The following is a 23,055-nucleotide window of genomic DNA, read 5'->3' as shown; positions in this document are numbered from 1 at the left end:
GCATCTAGAGGCCAAGTAACTGTCTTCACTTCTGAAAGCTAGTAAAAGATGAAGCCAAAGTTTAAACCGAGGTCATCTGGCTCTGAGACCTGCATACTTAAATCTACTCGGTCTTCTCTGCAATACTCTCTATTGCCTATCTGAAGACTGTGGCAGGATGGCAGACCAACTGTAATTATACCTCTCTTGATTTCATCACACAGTTATCCTGTAACCCTTCTAGGCACTAGTCTGCAAGTAAATCTTGCACTCTCATGTCTCTGTTTTCTGTTCATGCTATTTTTTTGTTGAAATGTTCTTTCCTTATTATGCTTTTGCCTGTGAAAATCTCTAAATTATTCTGCAAGACTCAGCTCAAATGTCACCTCTACTCAAATCTTTACCCCAGATCAGCATTATTTAATGTCTTTCTTTCCTTCTACAATACATTTTTAAAAATACAGTCCTATTGCAGTATCTACCACAGTCTGATATATTATGCTCTCCTTTCTCTAAAAGCATGTGTTGGTTGAGTCTATTCATTCCAGTGTTGCTAGTACCATATACAGTGCCTTGCATAGAATGACTTCAGCACATATTTGCAGGATGGAATTGACACTATTGCAGCAGTCTAGGTCAGAAACGAAGGCAGCACAATGGAAATGGAAAGGACCGAGATAATCATTTTCAATAATTAACTCATCTGAATTGTTTTTCCTTTTGTAGTCTTGTGTGTGGGGAGGGGTAGGGAGCACACTGAGCAACAGATAGTGTGGGAATCTGTTCATTACTAATCAGATTCCTATAGAAAAGCTGCACAGTGGAGAGTGGCTGTGGTTCAAGTCCCAGTTTAGTTACTTATTAAAACTAGAACTCTTTATTTAACCTCTCTGGGACTCAATTTCCTCATCACTAAAATGGAGTATTAATAAATTGGTGCATTGTTATGAGAATTAAACAATCTACACGAAAGGATTAAGAGCTCTGTGAATATTAATAAATGTTATAAAAACTAAAAAGTTATATCAGTATTAACTTATAAAAACAACTGTGCATCCTGGCTAACGTGATGAAACCCCGTCTCTACTAAAAACACAAAAAATTAGCCGGGTGTGGTGGCACATGCCTGTAGTCTCAGCTCCTCAGGATGTACAGGAGAATCGCTTGAACTCAGGAAGCAGAGGTTGCAGTGAGCAGAGATTGTGCCACTGCACTTCAGCCTGGGTGGCTGAGACATTCAGTCCCCCACCCCCACCCCCGCAGGAAACAACTGTGGACTTCTCATCCAATGACAAATTATAAAGCAGCTAAAAGTACAGGATTCAGTGTTAGAGATGTATGTGTTTGTAAATCTGCTTTAGTTACTACCTATATGATCTCAGACAGGTTATTTTTTTAAAAAGCTCTATAGTTTATTTTTCCAAAAGGAACTGAGTTACCGTAAAAACCTGAATGAATATGGTAAAAACCTTACAGTGCCTAAGTAGCATACAGTAAGTTTTAAATAAATGTCTGCTCTAAAGGTAAAAATCAAACTTTCTGAAGGTAAAAATAAAAGGTAAAACATATAATATGATTATTTCATAGTCTAGGATATAATAAACTCTAAATAAATATTAGTCATAATAAGCAGATAGATACATGAAATGAGTATAGTGCATTTGAAATATAAAAGAGATGTTATTGACTTCTTTCATTTTATCAATACCAGTAATTCGTGAAAGTACATTGACATCCATAAGACCCAAGATGAGAGAGACATAACCTGTTATTAAAGGAATTGGATTGAATTATTTATATCTTATGGGGAAATATTGAAATATTGTATACAGAGTCCCAGAATGACTAAACTTGAATGTGAAAAAATATGCATGTGTCTCATTCCTCATAGATTCCCTTTACATAGACACATTATAAACACACCATATTTCATCTGTGCTTTTTCTCGGAAACATGTTATCTGTAGTTACGTAATCAATTTCCAGATACCTCTATAAACAGGTGTCAAGAAATGACACTGTGTATTTAACAAAAGTCCTTAATGACTTAAAAATAAAGTATATGGTCTAGTCTGTAAGGATTAATTTCTTTGACTACAGAATTAATGATTGATTATTTAATAATAAAAATGTATCATAGAAACACCTGTATAAAATTACTGCATAAGAAAAGAAGTATATATTTGCTGGCAAGTAATAATGAACATAAAAGGAAAAATGATGGAAAATGTAAAATAATATTGATTTTAATTTTAACTTCTATTTTAGCAACGTTTATTTTGTTTTAGTTTTTCAATAATTTAAATAATAGATATGCTTTATTAAAAAATAGGAGAGGCTGGGCGTGATGGCTCACACCTGTAATCCCAGCACTTTGGGAGGCAAGGCGAGTGGATCATGAGGTCAGGAGATCAAGACCATCCTGGCTAACATGGTGAAACCCCATCTCTACTAAAAACACACACACACACAAAAATTAGCCGGGCATGGTAGCACATGTCCATAATCCTAGCTACTCAGGAGGCTGAGGCAGGAGAATCACTTGAACCCGGGAGGCGGAGGTTGCAGTGAGCTGAGATCACGCCACTGCCCTCCAGCCTGAGCAACAGAATAAGACTCTGTCTCAAAAAAAAAAAAAAAAAAAAAAAAAAAAGGAGCATACATGGTACCTAGCGGGGGGAAAAGCGAAATATATTTTCTGACCACCCAGGCCACCCAGGGAAAAGTTACTGTTAACTTTTGATACGTTTCTTTATAGTTTTTAATAAAAATACTGTCTCTAATATACAATCATTTTATTATGTTCTTTGAGAGAAAAATGACTTCGTGAAGTCATTCAGTCTCAGGCTTGATTGAATTATAGTCAGCAAAGGATAGTGAAGCTAGTAACTGGAACATTCAGTGGTTAATTTAGTCACAGAGATGTGTATCTAGTGCTGACTATGTTTCTGTGCTCCTGCAAGGTCACAGTCAATTGAGAATTGCAATAATTATTTTATTTCATTGGGTGAATAAATGACAGCCTTGCTTTTACTTGAACTGGGAGCAAGTAAGAAAGGAGTTTCTATGAGAGAAGAAGGGAATATTTTAGGGGATCCAGGGCAAAGAGAATGATTATGTCATTCCTCATAGAAGGCAGTCATTATGCTGGCATTTTGTTGGAGATTAGTTTTATTTAGTTTTATTTGCCAGTTCTTAAGGTGAATAGTGTTTGCCATTGTGTACTAATGGTAATATGGAACTTGTATAGGCACAGGTGCATTCAGAACACGTTTATATAATGTGTGTGTGTTTAATGTTTCAAGGAAAACTTGAGAAAAAATAACTTCTATGTGTTAATTTGTAAACTTTCTCAGGTAAATAATATGTTTATAAAGTTTCAGGACGTAAAAATTTAGACAGTGTTGTAATATGAGAATAATGAAATAGAGCATTTTACTTACTATCTGCCGTGCACTATATTTCTCTTGAAATAAATCAGTGGAATAAATCATGTTGTTATTTTAATATTTCTGGAAATACATCTTTTAACAATAAAAAAATGGAGCAGAAAGGAAAATGTATAGCAAAGTATTGCCAAACAATATTTGCATTGACATGTATAAATTTGAGAGCATTTTCAAATGAAGTATTAGAATTAGTCCAGATTAAAACAGAAATAGAAAAAGCAGGGCACGTATGACAACTTTGTTCAGTTGCATTCTACAAGCGTAGAAATTTTTGTGTTTTTCTCAGTAAGGATGCCCAGAGAATTTGACTATACCCTGTCAAATAGTAGGTAATCAGTAAATATTTGTTGAGTGACTGTTCCTGTAATAATGTTTTGACTATTCCTGAACCACTGTTTTCCTTCAGTTGCACCAAATCTTAGTATTTGATTTGGTACTTCTACAAGTTAGATAAGTATTCTCAAATTACCTTGAAGAGGTGCAAATATATTAATAGTTCCCCAAAGATATCGCCTAATACAAACTTGTCCAACCTGTGACCTACGGGCCTCATGTAACCCAGGACAGCTTTGAATGTGGCCCAACACAAATTCGTAAACTTTCTTAAAACATGAGTTGTTTTTTTTTTTTGCGATTTTTTTTTTTTTTTTTTTTTAGCTCGTCAGCTATTGCTAGGGTTAGTGTATTTTATGCGTGGCCCAAGACAATTCTTCTTCTAGTGTGGCCTAGGAAAGCCAAAAGATTGGACACCCCTGGACTAATAACATCAAAAGTTTATGTCACCTCATTGTTACCTATCATACACGATCTCAGGTTAACATAGCTAACTGAAATAACAGTGAAAGTCATTGAATTACTAACTGCTTATTTACTGATTCTTTTAGCACGGCTGTGGGAACTTTGTCCGTGTAATTCAGACTTTCAATCGTACACATTTATATGTCTGTGGGAGTGGTGCTTTCAGTCCCGTCTGTACTTACTTGAACAGAGGGAGGAGATCAGAGGTAAGCGTAACTATTTAACATTCTTAGTTTTGATAATAGTGTCAAGGATTTTTGAAACTGTGTTTTAGAGTAAAGACTTGGAAATATCAATATTTGTAAAATATTTTCATGCCCTTTAAACATAAAGTATATTACATATTTTCCTGTCTGCCAAGTTACTTGAAGTATGACCTTTTGCCTTCAGCTAAAAATGTGTATATATTTTTGTGTGTATTATAAATATGTAAATATATATATACTTTTAGTTGGACACAACTATATATATAGTTTTAGTGTATATGTATATATTTTTAGTATATCTATATTTGTAAAGCTGTAAAAGATAAAAGAAAAATGTTATAGTTTCAAGATAACTTGAATGTAATACAGTGATAATATTTGCTCCAAATTATAGAAATATTGTAGCATAAACTTAACCTTCTCAAATCTAGTATAATTTCTTGTCTTTCAAATTCAATAAAACTTTATAAATGTATATCTGTAAAAGATGTATAAAGCAGGATGCCAAGTATCTGCTGAAAAGAACTTGATGTAATTAACAAATCATACTTTTATCTTAGACCAACATCATCCTACATTAGGCTATTCCAGCCTTATTCTTACATTAGTTAGAGTGATATGGGGTATTATGATATGATGTTTGCTGAACACTAGTCAAATATATACCTAATGTATAGTCGAATATGAGGCTGATTGAACTTCACCTGTGCTACTTAAGCCTTTGTTATCCCAGTCCACAGCTGTTGACTAAGGAAAGTACATTACACCGAGAGTGTTTCTACTCATTCTTTTAGTCAAACATCTTGTTTTACTTAATATAATTATTTTAAAAACTGAATTTTTTTTTTTTTTTTTTTTGAAATGGAGTCTTGCTCTGTCACCCAGGCTGGAGTGCAATGGTGCGATCTCGGCTCACTGCAAGCTCCGCCTCCTGGGTTCACGCCATTCTCCTGCCTCAGCCTCCCAAGTAGCTGGGACTATAGGCATCTGCCACCACGCCCAGCTAATTTTTTGTATTTTTAGTAGAGACGGGGTTTCACTGTGTTAACCAGGATGGTCTTGATCTCCTGACCTTATGATCCACCCGCCTCGGCTTCCCAAAGTGCTGGGATTACAGGCATGAGCCACCACGCCTGGCCAAAAACTGAATTTTCAAACTTGGTTTGGCTTTATTATGCAACTTAAATATAGAAAGTCCAGTTTTTAAATAATATTTTAATTTGATTTTTTAGATTAGAATTTTGCAAAAAATAAATATGGCTACTGATCTAAAGCTTATTTTCCTTTAACAACAGTTAATCTATTTTAGTACTAATGACTGAACAATGATGCTTTTTTAAGTTGTTTTTCAGACATGTAATTTATACATAAGTATGTTTTAATGAATAAGAAGTCACTTAAAAATAATTATAATTTGACCCCAAAATGAGACATTTTTAATGTGGTTCAAGATGTTATGAAATATTAAAATTCTTACAAGGAAAGTAAAGTCATGCTTTTTGGAAGAATACAGTTGGCTGCATTGAACTTGTCATTAAAACCACATGCCTGTGATCAATTGATTAAATAAACTACTGCCTCAGACGTCTGCAATCTGTCAGACACTTCCCTGAAGTCTGTGCAGTCACTGTACAGGCCAACAATAGCATAGCCATTTTCAGAGCACACATTTCAAATAAAATTATTTTCCCATGTACGAATTGCCCACTATGCACTTCAAGGCGTAATTGGAAATTCTGTCCAAAAAAATAATCTCCTTTGGAAAACCAGCATGGAATAAATTTTAATCACTTTGCTAAATATGAACTACTTTAGTCTCACTTCAAAAGATAAGTTTCAAAAGAGAAGCAGTTTCATTAATGAATCTCTGAAATAATATGTGAACATCTTAAGAGCCAATTTAGGTATGAACAGGGTTATGATTTTTAAGCTTTATAAAATGTAGTCCTTGATAGTTCACTCTAGTCGGAGAATCTCACCATAACGTCACTTTTGTATATTTGTAGTATGAAAACCATAGTGTAAATATAGAACTACGCAGTTTAATCAAACAGATAATAGATTTGCTTTCTTTTAGTTTAGGATAAAAGATCTCCTAGCATAAAATGACCATGATGCAGAAAGTTTTATTTTAAGAGAATTCTTCTCTATCACTAACATTGTATTTTGTAATCACCAAGGGTAATAGTTACTGCTGATACTCTTTTTTTATTATTGAGAGATGACATTTTTCATCTATTCAACCATAATTTGAAGGTGAACCAAGTTAGGTTGGCAGAGTTATTTTAATTATTCAATTTTATATCTGGGACATTACCTGCCATCTTTCATTGGAGTGTCTTCATAGATATTCATTGGTGTTAGGGGGATATTTGATGAGCCTACTTCGTGTTTGGCACATCACATGCTTTTGTTATATCCCATTTCTCTTCTATTATTTGCAAGACTGATTCAGAGCTTTCTGAGATTTCAACAGTACCCACCTAAAGAGCCTAGAATCCTTGCTACATGAAGACCTAACCACAGTTCTTCTCTTGTGTCTACTGTCTTTACTTCTTGTCTTCCGTTCCTGGAAAAAGATAAAGCAATACAAGTGAATTATGACTTTAAATGAATGAATAAAACATCAAGCAAAAATGGTGATTGGTTAATTTTGCAGCAAATTCTTGGAATATTACCACATCTTATCTTTGATTTCATCAGATGTTTTCATAACATCTGTTTCAACAACTGAATACCAATTAAGCTCCCCCTAAGCTCCCCTGACCCTGACCCTCATCAGGCAGGTAACTTTACCTTAGACTGACCAAGAATATCATGGGTGACCAAGAATGTCATAGGTATGCAAATTATCTTCTATGCTTTTTGAATGAAATTTGCTACCAATCTAGTCTGTTTCAGTATCTTTTGCTAGTATGTTTTGTGTTTTAGAAGAAAAATTATACATTTTCTGTATTAAATTCTTTGATAAATAACCTTCATATTTTTTTTTTTTTTTTTTTTTTTTTTTTGCCCATTTAAAGAAAGGATTGGGTTTCTTTCCCTTAAAATCCTTTTTTTGGTTCTGTGACTTCTTTTTTCTAATTTTCTCCTTTCTCTTTTACTTCATTACTAAGCTTCTCAGAGTAGGAGGCTGAATTTCTAGGTTTTATGCTCCAGTTCTGTATATCTTTATTCATCCTTTCTAATATTTCACTCCTACACATTAACTAAAACTATTTGATTAATGGCAGATTCCTCAGTGACCAAGTTCACTCCCTCAATCTGTATCCCCTCTCCTAGAACAATCTATGACATTAAATTCCGCCATTCATGGTCTGTATTTTTCATTGCTTTTATTGACGTCTATGACCATAGGACACTTTGCTATGCCTACTTTTTAATTTTTCACCACCTACTCCCTGTTATTTTCTCTTATTGTTCAATCCAGAAATATTCATTTAATGAGAATAAAAGCAGAATCAAAATCATGTTGAAGCTTAGGCTACTTTAAAGATCATGGTCTTTCTTATATCTCAACAGAGAAGTAAATTGGAACAATCTTTAGCAGAAAATGGCATGAACAGAATTGTGTTGTCACTCGTGTGTTAGGTAACAGATGATTTGTGGCATGGGGAGAAGGGGAGTGGAAAAGTTGTAGGAGATTAGTTTGAGAGTTGACGTAGAAGACCACAAAAGAGATTGTTTTACTCAGGTGATAGCAATGGTGACAGAGAGTATAAAATGGTATAAAGTGTAAAATAGTATAGATGATGTTGATGGATTTGGATATAGAAAAGAAAATGATATAAATGTTGACACTTTCCTTGTTCGTTTGTTATTTTCAGCCTCTTTAATTGTATAGTTGCTATGAACTGAGATGAGAATGAAGAGACCATGTATAGGGTAAAGATTATAAGCCTGAGTTTGGTCTGTTGAATGAGAGATGCCATGGAAAGATCTAACTAGTGATATCAAGTAGGTGGTTAAATATAAGGCTGAGTATATACATATGTGAGTCATTGTTTATAAGAGTAACTGGAGCCCAAGAAAAGTATGGATTTAATTACGCAGAGAGGGAGATAAAGTATAGAGTGAAAGAAAAGAATGACTATGTTTGAGACTTGAGGGTCTCCTAACTAATGGCCAATTGGAGGAAAATCACCTTACAAACAAGCCTTAAAAGGAGCAGACAGGGCGGAGCGGGGTGGCTCATGTCTGTAATCCCAGCGCTTTAGGAGGCCAAGGCGGGTGGATCACAGGTCAGGAGATCGAGACCATCCCGGCTAACATGGTAAAACCCCGTCTCTACTAAAAATACAAAAAATTAGCCGGGCGTGGTGGTGGGTGCCTGTAGTCCCAGCTACTTGGGAGGCTGAGGCAGGAAAATGGGATGAACCCGGGAGGCGGAGCTTTCAGTGAGCCAAGATCACAGCCATTGCACTCCAGCCTGGGTGACAGAGCAAGACTCCATCTTAAAAAAATAAAGAGAAACAGACAGAGAAAGGGGGGTAGGGAAAAAAAGACTATGTTGGTTCTGGGAAATAAAAATAAGTCATTGTAAAAACAGAAGTTTTCAACAATTCCAAGTGCCATTGAGAATTCAAGTAAGATGAAGTCTAAAAAATAAGCACTGAGTTGTGTATCATAATTGTCATTAAAGATCTTATCAATAAGTGTTTCAATGCAAAATTGACATTAGATGCTGAATTAAAGTGGATTGAAAATAAAATGGCAGGTCAGAAAATGGTTATGAGGATGTATGTAATTCCCTGAGAAGTGTGGTTTATAAGGAGAGTAGTATATGGGAGCTGAAGGAGTTGTTTAAATAATGGCATAAAGGCTCCAGTTAATAAGATGAAAGTATGTATCAAATAAACGCAAGGAATAATGGAAATCTAAGGTACCCAAAAAGACAAGACAAGATGAAATCCAAAGCAATGAAATCCGAAGTACTGGCCTCAAAGTAAGAGAACTAGTCTCATGTATTAGTGAATATATTAATATAATGCTACATTACTAAATATAATATGGTATTTGTGTGTTTAGTAGTGAGGAATTGAAGATATGCCATTTAAGGGCTTTGCTTTCTCTGCACAGTAGCAATAATATGAGTTGAGAATAAGTTAGGGGGTCAGAAAAATCAGGATTTGACTGTAGTGGCAAAGGCTTGAAATTTTTGATGACAGAACCAGTTGTGATAAGAGAATCTTTGAAAGGCCACTGTACATTGTAGGGGATCCACTTGTGGTTGGTGATCACAAATCTGCAGTGTATTAAATTTACTTTTTTAGGTTACCTTTTACAAAATCTTTAGTAGTTTGGAGGCAAGTATGGAGAATGTAGATAGATGTATTCCTTTGGGGTGTGGATGCAATGAAAAAAGTCATACATTCAAGGAATCGAATGTTGTGTCAAAATTTATTGAAATTAAAAATGGAATCTGGCCAGACACAGTGGCTCATGTCTGTAATCCTAGCACTTTGGGAGGCCAAGGTGGGCAGATCACTTGAGCCCAAGAGTTTTAGACCAGCCCGGGGAACATGGTGAAAGCCCCGTCTCTATAAAAAAAATATATATACAAAAAAATAACCAGGCATGGTTGTGCATCCCTGTAGTCCTAGCTACTCCAGAGGCTGAGGCATGAGAATCGCTTGAACCTGGGATGTGGAGGTTGCCGTAAGCCGAGATTGCACCACTGCACTCCAGCCCAGGAGATAGAGCTAGACCCTGTCTTTAAAAAACAAACAAACAAACAAACAAACAAAAAACATGGAATCTAACCTGTTAACAAAGTAAAAAAAAAAAACCTGTGAGAAAAGCCTAATGAACTGGGGAGAAGTAGAGAAGAGTTCTTAGGAGACAAGTCTGAAGAATTATTTCAGGGTACTTGAGATAGTTATTATTAGGATAGACCATGTCTGCTCCTGGTGGTGACAAGATCTACATCTAGAGTGCTGTGTGATGTAGGAGTAGGTCAGTTGAGAGCAAATGGTACCTAAACAACCTCATCAATTCCTGCAAGACGAACTCTCACTTATGATTTGGTCAAATTGGTCTCCAGCTCTAGAATCACAATAAGGCTTTTTTGTTTGTTTTTCTTCTGGTTTATGATTTTTTTTTAGTTTAGTCGTTAACATGAATGAAGACCTTTTGGAAATCTGATTCACTAGGAGTCAGGAGACTGAATTCAAATTGTGCTATTATCACCTTTAGCTACATGGTCTTCTGGACAAGTCATATTTTTTCATCACCTGTAGAGTGACTTCATTGATGAAGATCTTAGGATACTCAGAAAGAACCTTTTTAGGCTAGAGGTCTGTGATTCTTTTTAAGCTCTATTATTCTCTGTTATGTTCAGAGAGGTCCTGCGGTAGTACAGACACTCAGTATAACAACTGTGTACTAGCTTTATTTTTTCAAGGAGTCACAACTTTAGAATCATCTTTGTTTTCCTGAATATGATCAATTAGAAATTGATTGTGATTGATGATCACATATCTATAGTTGTTCGGATTTACCTTTTTAGGTTCCTTTTACAAAAGTAGTTTGGAGGCACGTATAGAGAATGTAATAGATGTATCCTTTCAGGTGTGGAGGCAATGTGAAAAGGACAACAAGTACAATGAAATTAGAACCACCAAATTATAACTGATTGCCAAGCTCTGTTGATTGCCACTATATAAATTTTCTTACATCTCTGCTGCTCTTACCTTGACCACAGAAAACATGCCATGTCAGATTATTACCTTCTAATTCCTGGACTCTTGTAATAGGAAACTAACCAGTTTTCCTGAATGCAGTGTCTGTTTTTATACATTTCATTCCCAGTCTTCCTAGATAAAGGCCAACTTTCTAGAGCAAGGTTTTGATCTTTCCATTTCCACACTCAAAAATATTACTGAGTTCACATTTCTTTCAGGATAACTTTCAAAAACCTTAGCTTGATAATTAAGATTCCTTATCATCTTATTTGACCTATTAAAATGGTCATTTGTTTTTACTTTGAATTTTAGTAGGGGGCTTGTACTAACTTTATATAAAGAAAAAGGTACATATTTACACTGACAAGATATTTGTTCTTGCTGAGGCTAAAACCATTGAATTTATTGCCCCCAATCTATAGTCTTCTCTCTTCCCTTTTCCTGCTTAACTTTCCTTCTCAGTAGCAAGCACTATCTAACATATTCCATAGTTTAATTATTTATTAGGTTTCTCACTAGGTTATAAATTACTTGAGGACAAAAATTTTGGTGTATTTTATTTACAATATCCGCGGTGTTTAGTCAGTTTCTGGTACATGGCAGATGCTCAGTAAATTTTTGTTAAATAAATTCATGAGTAAATGGCACCTTTTAAATCTGAATTATGAATTGTTTTGTTGAATCTTGCACAATGCTTTATATGATAACATTAAACAGTAAGATAAAATTCTATGTTTTAAAAATCTTAATTATTTTGAAAATATTATAGTCCTTACATAGATTGTTCCTCTATGGACAATTGTCTTCTTTCGGCTGATGTTCAACACATCTAGTTGAGATTTATAATAATACTTGGTTTTCAAGTGATTTTTGCTAATGTCGATTTGCGGAGAACGACTTCTTGGATTAGCCCTCTGGGGAGTGTAATAAAATGAGAGCTAGCCCTTCTGTGGTTAGCTTGTAATTACAGATCAATTCTCCTCATAGTTTTAGCAAGTCTTAATATAGTAAATTGGAAGGCATAATAAGCAACCAACTAGAAAGCATATTAATTTTAACGATGCTTTGTTTTACTGATGAACAATTGTCTTCACTAAATAAGTTATTGTTGCCACATTTTAAATTTTATCTACAATAAAGGACCAAGTTTTCATGATTGACTCCAAGTGTGAATCTGGAAAAGGACGCTGCTCTTTCAACCCCAACGTGAACACGGTGTCTGTTATGATCAGTAAGTAGACATTGAAAGAGGGAGGATTAAACATAAAATAACATGGAAAATTAGCTTGACATGGTAGGCCTGTTCTTGATGGTTGTATGGATGATAGTATATGAGTAAAATAATACGAAGAAAGTTGTGAGCTGAGAAATAGAGAGTTCAGTTTCTCATTTGTAAGAATAAGATTAATTAATAAGCATGTAACTTTTCATCTATAAATGACAGTTTTGTCATTCCTAGAGCAAGCCAAGCATTTTTAAAAGTGTGTATATGTATACTTATATATTATCATATGTATACTTATATGTATACTTATATATTATAAAGTAGTTTTCAGTGTTTTCTGTAATTGTGTTTGTAGTATTAAGTACACCCACTTTTCATCATGTTTTAGTATTTTTTCTTTACCTTTCATTATTTTTTATTTCTTTTAGTTGACAAATAATTGTGTATATTTATAGAATACAATGTGGTGTTTTGATCTATGTATACGTAAAGGAAAAATTCAGTCAAGCCAATTGACATATCCATTACCTCACCAACTTATTTTTTTGTGGTGAGAATGTTAAAAATCTATTTTTAAGCAATTTGGAAATATACAATAAATTTTATTTATTGTCACCATGGTCACTGTGCAGTATAGTAGATCACTAAAATCACATAAAATTTATTCCTTGGATAAACATCTTTTTTTTTTTGCCCCTCCCTCTATCCTCCAGCCCCTAATAATTACCATTCTACCTCTGTTTCTATGAGATCAACTTTTGTAGATTCTGCATATAAGTGAGATCATATGTTATTTGTCTTTCTGTGCCTGGCTTATTTCACTTAGTGTAATGTCCTCCAGTTCCATCCATGTTGTTATAAATGACAACATTTCATTCTTTTTTAAGGCTGTATAGTATTCCATTGTGTATATATGTACCACATTTAAAAAAATCCATTCATATGTTGATGAACACTTAGGTTGCTTCCATGTCTTAGCTTTTGTGAATAATGCTGAAATTAACATGGAAGTATAGACAATGAAATATCACCTCACACCTGTTTGAATGGCTGTTATCAAAAAAGACAAATAACAAGTGTTGGGAAGTATATGGAGAAGAAGAAATTGTGTAAATTGTTGGTGGGATTGTAAATTAGTACAGTCATTTTGGGAAATGGTATGAACATTCCCCAAAAAACAAAAAATAGAATCACCATATGATCCAGCATTTCCTCTTCTGGGTATGTATCCAAAGGAATTGAAACCAGTATGTCAAAGAGGTATCTGCACTCCTGTGTTTTATTAATCTTTTAGAAATAGTTAAAGGGGTGTTTTTTCAAAGGAAAGATGAACAAAGTGCACGTGTTAGCCAAGTACATTCTCTGGGGATTGTCTAAAAATTGCTATGGCAAAAAGGAGATGGTAATAAAGCTATTTTTTTCATTTTTTCACTTTACACAAAATATCAGTTAAGCCACGTGCCTAATTGCTTAATGATCCACACATTGACAAGTCAATTTTTAAACCTCAGTCATTGAATGGCTTTCCATGACTCACTTAAAAGACATTCTCTTTTGATTAAGACACTTTAAAAATATGCCTGAGTTGGCCTGGAGCAGTTTTTCATGCCTGTAATCCCAGAATTTTGGGAGGCCAGGGTGGGTGGATCACCTAAGGTTGGAAGTTTGAGACCAGCCTGACCAACATGGAGAAACTCTGTCTCTACTGAAAATACAAAAAAATTAGCCAGGCATGGTGGCATGCACCTGTAATCCCAGCTACTTGGGAGGCTGAGGAAGGAGAATCACTTGAACTTGAGAGGCAGAGGTTGCGGTGAGCTGAGATTGTGACATTACATTCCAGTCTGGGCAACAAGAGCGAAACTCCGTCTCAAAAAATATATATATACATATATATATGTCTGAGTATAAATATATATGTGAGTATAAATATATATATTTATATATCTGAGTATAAATATATATATTTATATGTCTGAGTATTAAATATATATGTATATTTATATATATATATCTGAGTACAAATATATATGTATATACTTACATATCTGAGAAAATATATATATATCTGAGTTACCATGTGTTGACCAAGTAACAAATGCTGGATTTTAGTATGTCATACATACAGTAGATATCTTTTCCTCTTTGCTTTTTTTTAATGTATTGCCAGCATTAAAATTTCATCCTTCAACCATAGAATAGGTGAAAAATAATTATTGTGTTCAAAATGCTTGCTTTGATTCATCTACATAGATAACTCATCTTTCTTTCTCATATCTGGAAATTACATTAAGACAGGTAAACCTTGGAAGTTATTCAGTGAATTGCTTGAATATTGGCATTCAAATCAGACAGGGAGGAGCCAAAATTATATCATTTAGGACATAAAGTTAGCTTTGAAACTACAAAGTTATCCAATTATGTCCTATGCAAGGCATGTTTCCAAATATTATTTAATAGAAGCAGTGGTTTGGAAATTCTTTTCTCCATTATAAAGGAAATTTTATTCACCTTCAGAAACCATGTGGTGTGTTTGATAGTAATTAAATATATATAGTTTTCATTTGTTTCCATTTAAATGCTACAAAATAAACCTCAAGGGTCTGTTCACATAGCTGCTACTGGAGTTTTATCTCATTGAATATTGTTTAGAATAATAAGGATTAGAACAAGGCATTATAAATTTTCTTGCTAAATTGTCTTAAGTCATTTAATAGTCTTGCCCTTAGAGAACTGGATTTGTTTCCAGAATAGGAGTTAGACATTGGCCTTCTTTGTTTCTCAAGGACCTGAGAGTTGAATTCCTATGCTTGTGTTCCTATACTATTAATATTTGAGTAACTTTACATTTTTTAATCAAATGAAAGTCACTAAACAATTTGCTTAACTTAAAAACTGACAGTAAAAAAAACAAAAAGCTTTATGAGATTGTAGTTATAATTTTATTCATCCAGTTGATTATCCCTCTAAAATTACCTCCTATGATTTGTGTGGTCATCTCCCTTAACCTTGTGATAGTGCTTTATCATTTCCATTCAAGCACAGTGCGCTAAAAAAAAGCACAGATTGGTTAAGATATTTATATCTATTAAATGACCAGAGACCTGAAGAATTAGAATTCCAGATTTCATAATGTAGTTGTGCAAGTTCACTGTGCTTTTGCTATTTTCAGTCACTGCTGTAGGGCAACAACGAAGTCGAATGTTGTCTTTTAAAGAGTCTACATAAACTTTATGAAGTTTTTCTAGTTGGTAGAAATGCAATTGGAAAGCAAAATGTTTTTGAAATAAAGTTAAAAGGCACAAGTTTGTCTCTGCATGAAGTCCTGCAAAAAATCTTCTTCTCAAAATGGTTACCAAAGTGACATTAATCAAAAATTTCTTATTGATATAAAATGAAGCAGAAAGTTCCTAACTTGCTATTAAAATTACTGAGAATTTAATATAGGAAATGAAGCCAATTAGACATGCAGGCTTATGTAATGTTTGAGACATAACTAATAAGACGGTATGAAGTAGGATTAGAATTAGTACTCTCTGCCATTCATAAACTTCTTAGTATCTTTTTTCTCTTTCTGCTTGAAAACAGATACGACAATTGATAGCTGTGTCAATCTGTTGAATAGCAGGAATGTATAATCCACAGTTTTTTTTTTGTTTTTTTTTTTTTTTGAGACGGAGTCTCACTCTGTCGCCCGGGCTGGAGTGCAGTGGCACGATCTCGGCTCACTGCAAGCTCCGCCTCCTGGGTTCATGCCATTCTCCGGCCTCAGCCTCCCGAGTAGCTGGGACTACAGGCGCCCACCACCTCGCCCGGCTAGTTTTTTGCATTTTTTTTTTTTAGTAGAGACGGGGTTTCACCGTGTTAGCCAGGATGGTCTCGATCTCCTGACCTCGTGATCCACCCGTCTCGGCCTCCCAAAGTGCTGGGATTACAGGCTTGAGCTACCGCGCCCGGCCCCACAGTTTTATTGTAACAAAAATGTGAAATAATTATTTACAAAGTTGCCACAGTTTAATAGCTAGATCTGTGTGTATATAAGCCTCACAAATGTTCTCAGAATTTTAAAGAAGCTAAAATGGTAAAGAAAAAAAAGCCTTCATGCACATTTTTGTTATCTCCCTGTAATCTGTTTCCATGGGCCTAGAACCCCTACTAGGAAGGAGAGCTGAGCAACCAAATACCCGCCACACCAGCTTGCTAACTGGTAGGGGTCCAGTTCATAACCTGGTGAGCACATACTAGACACATTCCATTCTCCATTCGATGCTGGGCCGACTGGTACTGCTTATTACTAAACAGTGAGCTTAGAGTACTTTGAAACGTTCCAGTCCTGCCAAAATGACCACAGTCTGAAGGTAGCCCAGGGAGTAATCCTAGAACAACAGTCAAGGAACACAGCTGCATGGCAGTTCAGTGGGCCAGGCTGATAAATTTCATGCTTTTTAAAATAGATATTTAGCTACTGTTTTATACTCAGGAGTCACATTTGTTACCAATTCAATGCTTACTGCTTCTTACTAGATGAAAAGTAATATGGATCTTCGAACAGTAAGCTAAATGTTGAATGTTATGTATATGTATGTATAGATTAATACATCTGATTCTGTTAATAGTAAAAATTTATTTAATTTTAAATACCTTTTCTTTCTTATCATTGTATTCTATTTTTATGGCTGAGTTGCAGTTGAAAAAGTAGCACTTTGTTTACCTTACCAGGAACCTTCTAGCACTAAAGATCAAAACATATACTTTTAGTGATTGCATTTTTCAATCACTGATAATATTTTGACAGTTATAATGTGGCTTCCTCGTCATGTCATAATAATAGTTTTTAAAACTATTATGTTCAATCCATTTAGGAAAGTCATAGAAATTTTAATATGTGTTAAGAACTTTTAAGATCATCATCTAATTCCCATACATTATAGATTAGAAGGTTGAAACTCCAGATGTTCAATAGCTTAGCACTAATTCCCAGCCTGTTAGGAATTACCAAAGTTAGAAACCATGTTTTCTGACTCTTACAGTGTTTTTCTTTTAAATGTGTTATAGGTAAACAATTAAGCTATTTTGTTATCTATATACACCTGCCATTTCTGATAGACTATATAAAAATTAATATATAGTATAATTAAGTACAGGTAGAGGAACTTTCACTTTTACATAGAATAAAGTTGCTTTGAGGTTTGATTTTTTTAAAAACATAGTAATTATCATTCAGGCAATAATGAGAAAAGATTAAAATTTATAAAATTTATTGATTCACTGAACAGTGCAAACCAATTAACATTTGGTTATAACCAATTATCATAACACTGTAATACCTGTGGTGATCTCCTAATAAACTCATATAGAACTTCAAACTAGCTTTAAAAATTTACATTTCATTAATATTTTCTTTTTCATAGATGAGGAGCTTTTCTCTGGAATGTATATAGATTTCATGGGGACAGATGCTGCTATTTTTCGAAGTTTAACCAAGAGGAATGCGGTCAGAACTGATCAACATAATTCCAAATGGCTAAGTGGTAAGAAAGCATTTGATGCATTTTTTTTTTAATCATGTTAGACTAGCTTATTTAATTCCATCCTAACAACTAGGGATAATGGTTAAAAACTAAAATATCAGGCTATGACATGAATAATAGTAATTCTGTACTCTATGATTTAAAATATTTGGGGAAAATAAATAATTGAATAGCTCATAGTCCATATTTTGATTCGTTATTTCTATTAATCATCCTACAATTATAAGAATATGAATAAATAAAAGTGACAGTGATAATTTATATTTCAGTACCCAAGCATCTTCTCCAGTTGTTTAATTGTAACATATTGCAATTAAATATGCTTTTTACTTCATTTAATCTGCTTGTATATTTTAACAATACCAAATCTAAAAATTATACCAAATGTATGACATTTAGATGAAATGAATAGGGTATAGCCGGGGCCTCCTTTTTTGTTTTAAACTTAGATTCTAAAATTATGAAACTGGTATGTATTTTCTCATAAATGGACTAATATTCAGTAGAAATCATAGGAATGATAACTTTATGATTATCCGTATTCAGTTGCCTCCAACTCTTGGCATCATATGGAATTCACATCAAAAAAGGTGCTCATTTGGTTTTACCGTATTATTCCAATCAATTGCTGTTGTTTAGAGCAATTAAAAAAAAAAAAAAAAAACAACTAAGATTCTTGTCATTTCACCCTGGAGAAAATTTTTAGCTGACCTTTAATGTGGCAATTCATTTAACATTGCAGAGTTAAGCATGAATCACCACAGTGAAGCATCCTATTTCGCTGATAGGCCAGCACAAGAAAGCATTGATTGTTCATTTACTTCTTCAGATTATTCCTCCAGTACATCTGGAAATAGAATATTCTAAAAGTTGCTCTGTTCTTGAAATAAGGAAACCCTGTATGTCTCCAAATGACTAACGATGCTGTTTTTCCTTGAAAAGTTTCCCCTTCATTTCATATGTTGCGTTTTAAGAAAGATCATGTTTTTCAGAGTTTGGACTTCCAACTCCTTATTCTGCTTCAACGAATTTGAGTTTATATGCGCTAGATTGAAAAACACACTTTGAAAAATAAATATTTTTTTCAATAAAACAGCCATCAGGTTCCTTAGGAAATAACTGGTAGAAAAGTTTTTCAATTTTTTGAAACTCACCAGTGCACAAAGAATTTTTGTATTTCCTGCACTTCCAGAATGTATTGCAGACAAAAAATAAAGTGATTTATCATACTATAGCTATACTTTGTGGTACCTGGCATTCCAAATGTGGTATGGTGAGTGAATGCAATTACTGCTTTTAGAAATGGTATCTGTAAATATTGAATTGTTTTTTCTACCAAAGATGGGGAAGGCATGTGCCTGTGGTCTACTTAGATGACAGAAGATGGATTTTCATCATGAATATATACCTAGTCTTTTGTATTTTTTTCTAGAACCTATGTTTGTAGATGCACATGTCATCCCAGATGGTACTGATCCAAATGATGCTAAGGTATACTTCTTCTTCAAAGAAAAACTGACTGACAATAACAGGAGCACAAAACAGATTCATTCCATGATTGCTCGAATATGTCCTGTAAGTATTAATGCTTGTATATTTTAACAGTACCATATCTAATTTGAAGAAAGACCAAGAAATTCAAATTGTACTTTATGTCCGTGCTTTTCTTATCAACTATTACAAATAAATGAAATATTGAGGGGAACATTTAAGGTAACATTCATCATTATTGTATTTAATATTCATCATTTTATATTGAATATAGTGTTTATAACCCTAACTCAAATTCTAACCTTCATTAAGTTATATGAGATAAGCATACCCTATTTTAGTAAATATCTTAATTCAAGAAAATATTTTGTTTGTGTTCTTGAACAAATAAACACTTGTGGCAAATTTCTACGTATCCATTTAATGCATTGCTATTCAAAAAAATAGCTAAATTGTATATTACCAAAAGAAACTGATTTTTGTGAATAAAATACAGTAACTATCTCAGTAAAAGCTGATTATTAAGGAACCATTTATAAATAGTGAAAAGAACAGCTTTAATAAAATAAAATTCTAATTAAAAACAGTAACCAAAATGTTCTTGTGTAGAAACAATAAGTATACATAGCAACACAAGGAAATTTGTGATGTCCTATTTATCATAGAGTTTTACAGACTTGTCCTGACGTATTTATGATTAGCGTCGTTTGTGAAAAAAATGTTTCTTAAAGTGCTTAGTGTTTAAAATAGTTTATATATTATAATATTCCACTGATCATGGAGCTCAGCTGTTTCTCAGTCATTTGCAACAAGACAGCAAAGTCAGCAGAAGGGCTAAAAGGCTTTTGGACACGGAAAAAAAAATGTCTTCAATAGAGACTATTTGTGAATGATCCAAATGCCATCTCCCCTTACAATGTATAATAAGGCATCAGATTAGAAATCCTGAAAATTATGTGATAATTTGGATAAATGAAGGAGTGAATATAAAACTGTTGGGGACCATTTGGTGTAAAGATATAAGCACTCTCCTGACCACAATCTGCAGGACTCACTGTATATAATAATTTATGTTCAAATTGAAGACAATTAGTTTTATCAAGGAAAGGTAGATTAAATGATCTGTTTTCCATGACATTTTATAAATACTTCCATTATACATTGTTAAAATTAGAAATAATTATGTCATACATTTATCAAATACATGTATTTTCAGCCGATACCATGCTGTAAGAGAATAATAGTATAACGATTGTATAAAATGCTATAAGTGATAAATATTCCTCTTTGACTATCGATGTGCAGAAGTGGTTAACATATCCATTCTTCAGATTTTCATCCTCCAAGCAACTAGAGTTCAAGTTGAATTTTTAATGTGCTTCAGTATTTACTTAAGCAATCTGAATTATGTTTACAAAATGGTTTTAGAATGACACTGGTGGACTGCGTAGCCTTGTCAACAAGTGGACCACTTTCTTAAAGGCGAGGCTGGTGTGCTCGGTAACAGATGAAGATGGCCCAGAAACGCACTTCGATGAATTAGGTACATACATATGAGATTGAAAAATGTTTCTGAAAGAAGGCTTTATATATTTAAATAAGGTCTCAGAAGAGGATGTATTTTCCGTATTTTCAGCATAAATAATATGCTAATTTAAAATAATTAAATAATTAAATTTTCATAAATTTTCTTAAGTATTTTTTAATCTATTATGCCCATGAGTCACTGCTGAAACATTTAGCTCATTGAATTCACCATAATATACGAATGAATGTGTGTGTTTGGGAGTGTAACTTGTATAATTTGTATATAGGTAATGATATGTTTGTGTTTTTATATTTATTTCATGTATATTAGAATATCTAATATTCTGATTTTGTGTGAAAATACAGCTATATATTTTTACTATTGTAGCTAATGGACAGAATAGAGTTTGGATGGAAAAAAGTGTCAGAGTAGAAATTTGGAGGCTCGTGTTCCCTTCTTAGTTCTGCTTGGTGACTCTGAGATTAAGTATTCTCAGTGTGACATGAGGCTTATACTTTCCAGGTCAAATAAGGACTGACAGTCTGATTACATCTGCCAAGGAACAGTTTTTTATTTTTTTAATCTGAATATCCCAGGGCATATCATATTTACTAAATGCCATTTATAAATGACTTTTCTTTCACTGTAATTCATTAAAATGTAAAATAATGGTCATTCTCAGATTTTGAGACAGGTGATAATATAAGCTATAAATCTGTGTTATCATATGGAAAAAATTTACTGATTCTAATAGTTTTATAAACATGAACTATATCGTTCTTCTGCTCAAAAACCATTATGTTGATTATGGAACAAAAGTTTCTGGATAAGCTTTTCTAGAGAAAAGTTCTAAGTATTATTTTGTGAAAAGGCCTACTTGCTCATTTATCCCTCCAAATGTTTAGGAATATTTTTATGTTTCAGTCTTTCTTTTTTTTTAGGGAGAGCTAGACATTGTCAGCCCTTATTCACATATGGAAGGACTAGTGGTTGTTAATTTCTTGTTTGAGTGGTTATAAATTTATTGCCTATGAGGTCATTTAAATTCATTGTTAATTTAAAATAAATACATATTTCTTTGTGTTTCTCAGCAATAATTATGTTAGCAAGATTGTCACTACATCTAGGCCTTTCGTATAATCATGGCAATTGATTATTAATTGGAGTTTTCTATCGGAAATCTACTTTCATATTCTGTTATTTATCACTTCACTATGCATACTTTTGTCTTTTGTCTTTGCCTTAGTATACTTTAAACATCTTTTTGTTAGAGGAGCTATCATTAAATAAAAGTATCACTAGCAATTTTGACCATTGCTACAGAAAGTTCTATTTGATGGTATGATAAGTTACTGTGAAAAAGTTTTATTCCATCTTCCAACTCCTAAGATTAGATCAAAAAGAAATTGAGATTTGTAATTTTTTAAAATTAAAACAGTAATATATTAACATTAAAGGATATTTAGAAAGAAGCACCAGAAAATTCCTATAGCTTTGCCTCCTGGAACACTCACTGTTAATCTTTTTCTTATATTCTGATGGATGTTTTTGAGGTTAATATGGTTCTAGTCCATATAATATGCCATTGTACTTTTTCCCCATAATATTTCCCCATAATATTATTTTACTAGCATGGTTTTCACAAGGATACAAAATTTTTATAAATTCTATTAGTATCTGTATTAATTTAACTTAATTTAGTGTTTCTATCATTACTTGTTTCCAGATTACCATGATGGTACAGGAATATCTTTTTACAGAATACTTTTCATAGTTGAAATTATTTTCTGAGGGTAAATTTTTCAAAACAAAAGTTACTCTTTAGAAACTTAAAGAATATTTTCCTTTTTATAGAGGATGTGTTTCTGCTGGAAACTGATAACCCGAGGACAACACTAGTGTATGGCATTTTTACAACATCAAGGTAATTATTCAACAGTTACATTTTACGAGTTAAACAATAAACTTCATGGAGTAACAGTAATTATTATAAAAGCATTCTTCTCTTCAACTTTTAATTTTACATGTCATTTGGGATGTAACCCTTCCATTTTATTTACTTTTGCCTGATTATCAAAATATATTGGAGCTAAACTAATGCTTTCCAAATGCTTTTGTAGAGAGTATTTGTAGCGATTGCATGATATTTTTATCAAACAAATGAAA

The 23,055-nt window shown here is 33.3% G+C and overlaps 1 protein-coding gene across 3 annotated transcripts in view; it reads left to right on the top strand.

Moving 5' to 3' along the window:
* SEMA3C (semaphorin 3C) overlaps positions 1-23,055 on the top strand; it is a 177,591-nt gene that overhangs the window by 96,403 nt on the left and 58,133 nt on the right. For all 3 annotated transcript variants that reach the window (XM_003896396.4, XM_021936127.2, XM_021936128.2), the window contains 6 exons: positions 4,312-4,431; positions 12,255-12,345; positions 17,751-17,870; positions 19,303-19,445; positions 20,790-20,904; positions 22,744-22,813. In XM_003896396.4, coding sequence (XP_003896445.1) covers positions 4,312-4,431; positions 12,255-12,345; positions 17,751-17,870; positions 19,303-19,445; positions 20,790-20,904; positions 22,744-22,813 — 659 coding nt within the window. The remainder of the gene's footprint in view (positions 1-4,311; positions 4,432-12,254; positions 12,346-17,750; positions 17,871-19,302; positions 19,446-20,789; positions 20,905-22,743; positions 22,814-23,055) is intronic.

This window comes from Papio anubis, chromosome 4 (genome assembly GCF_008728515.1).
Source record: "Papio anubis isolate 15944 chromosome 4, Panubis1.0, whole genome shotgun sequence".
Classification (NCBI taxonomy): Eukaryota; Metazoa; Chordata; class Mammalia; order Primates; family Cercopithecidae; genus Papio; species Papio anubis.
The sequence above is the reverse complement of the archived record's forward strand: the minus strand, read 5'-3'. Positions and strand labels throughout refer to the sequence as shown.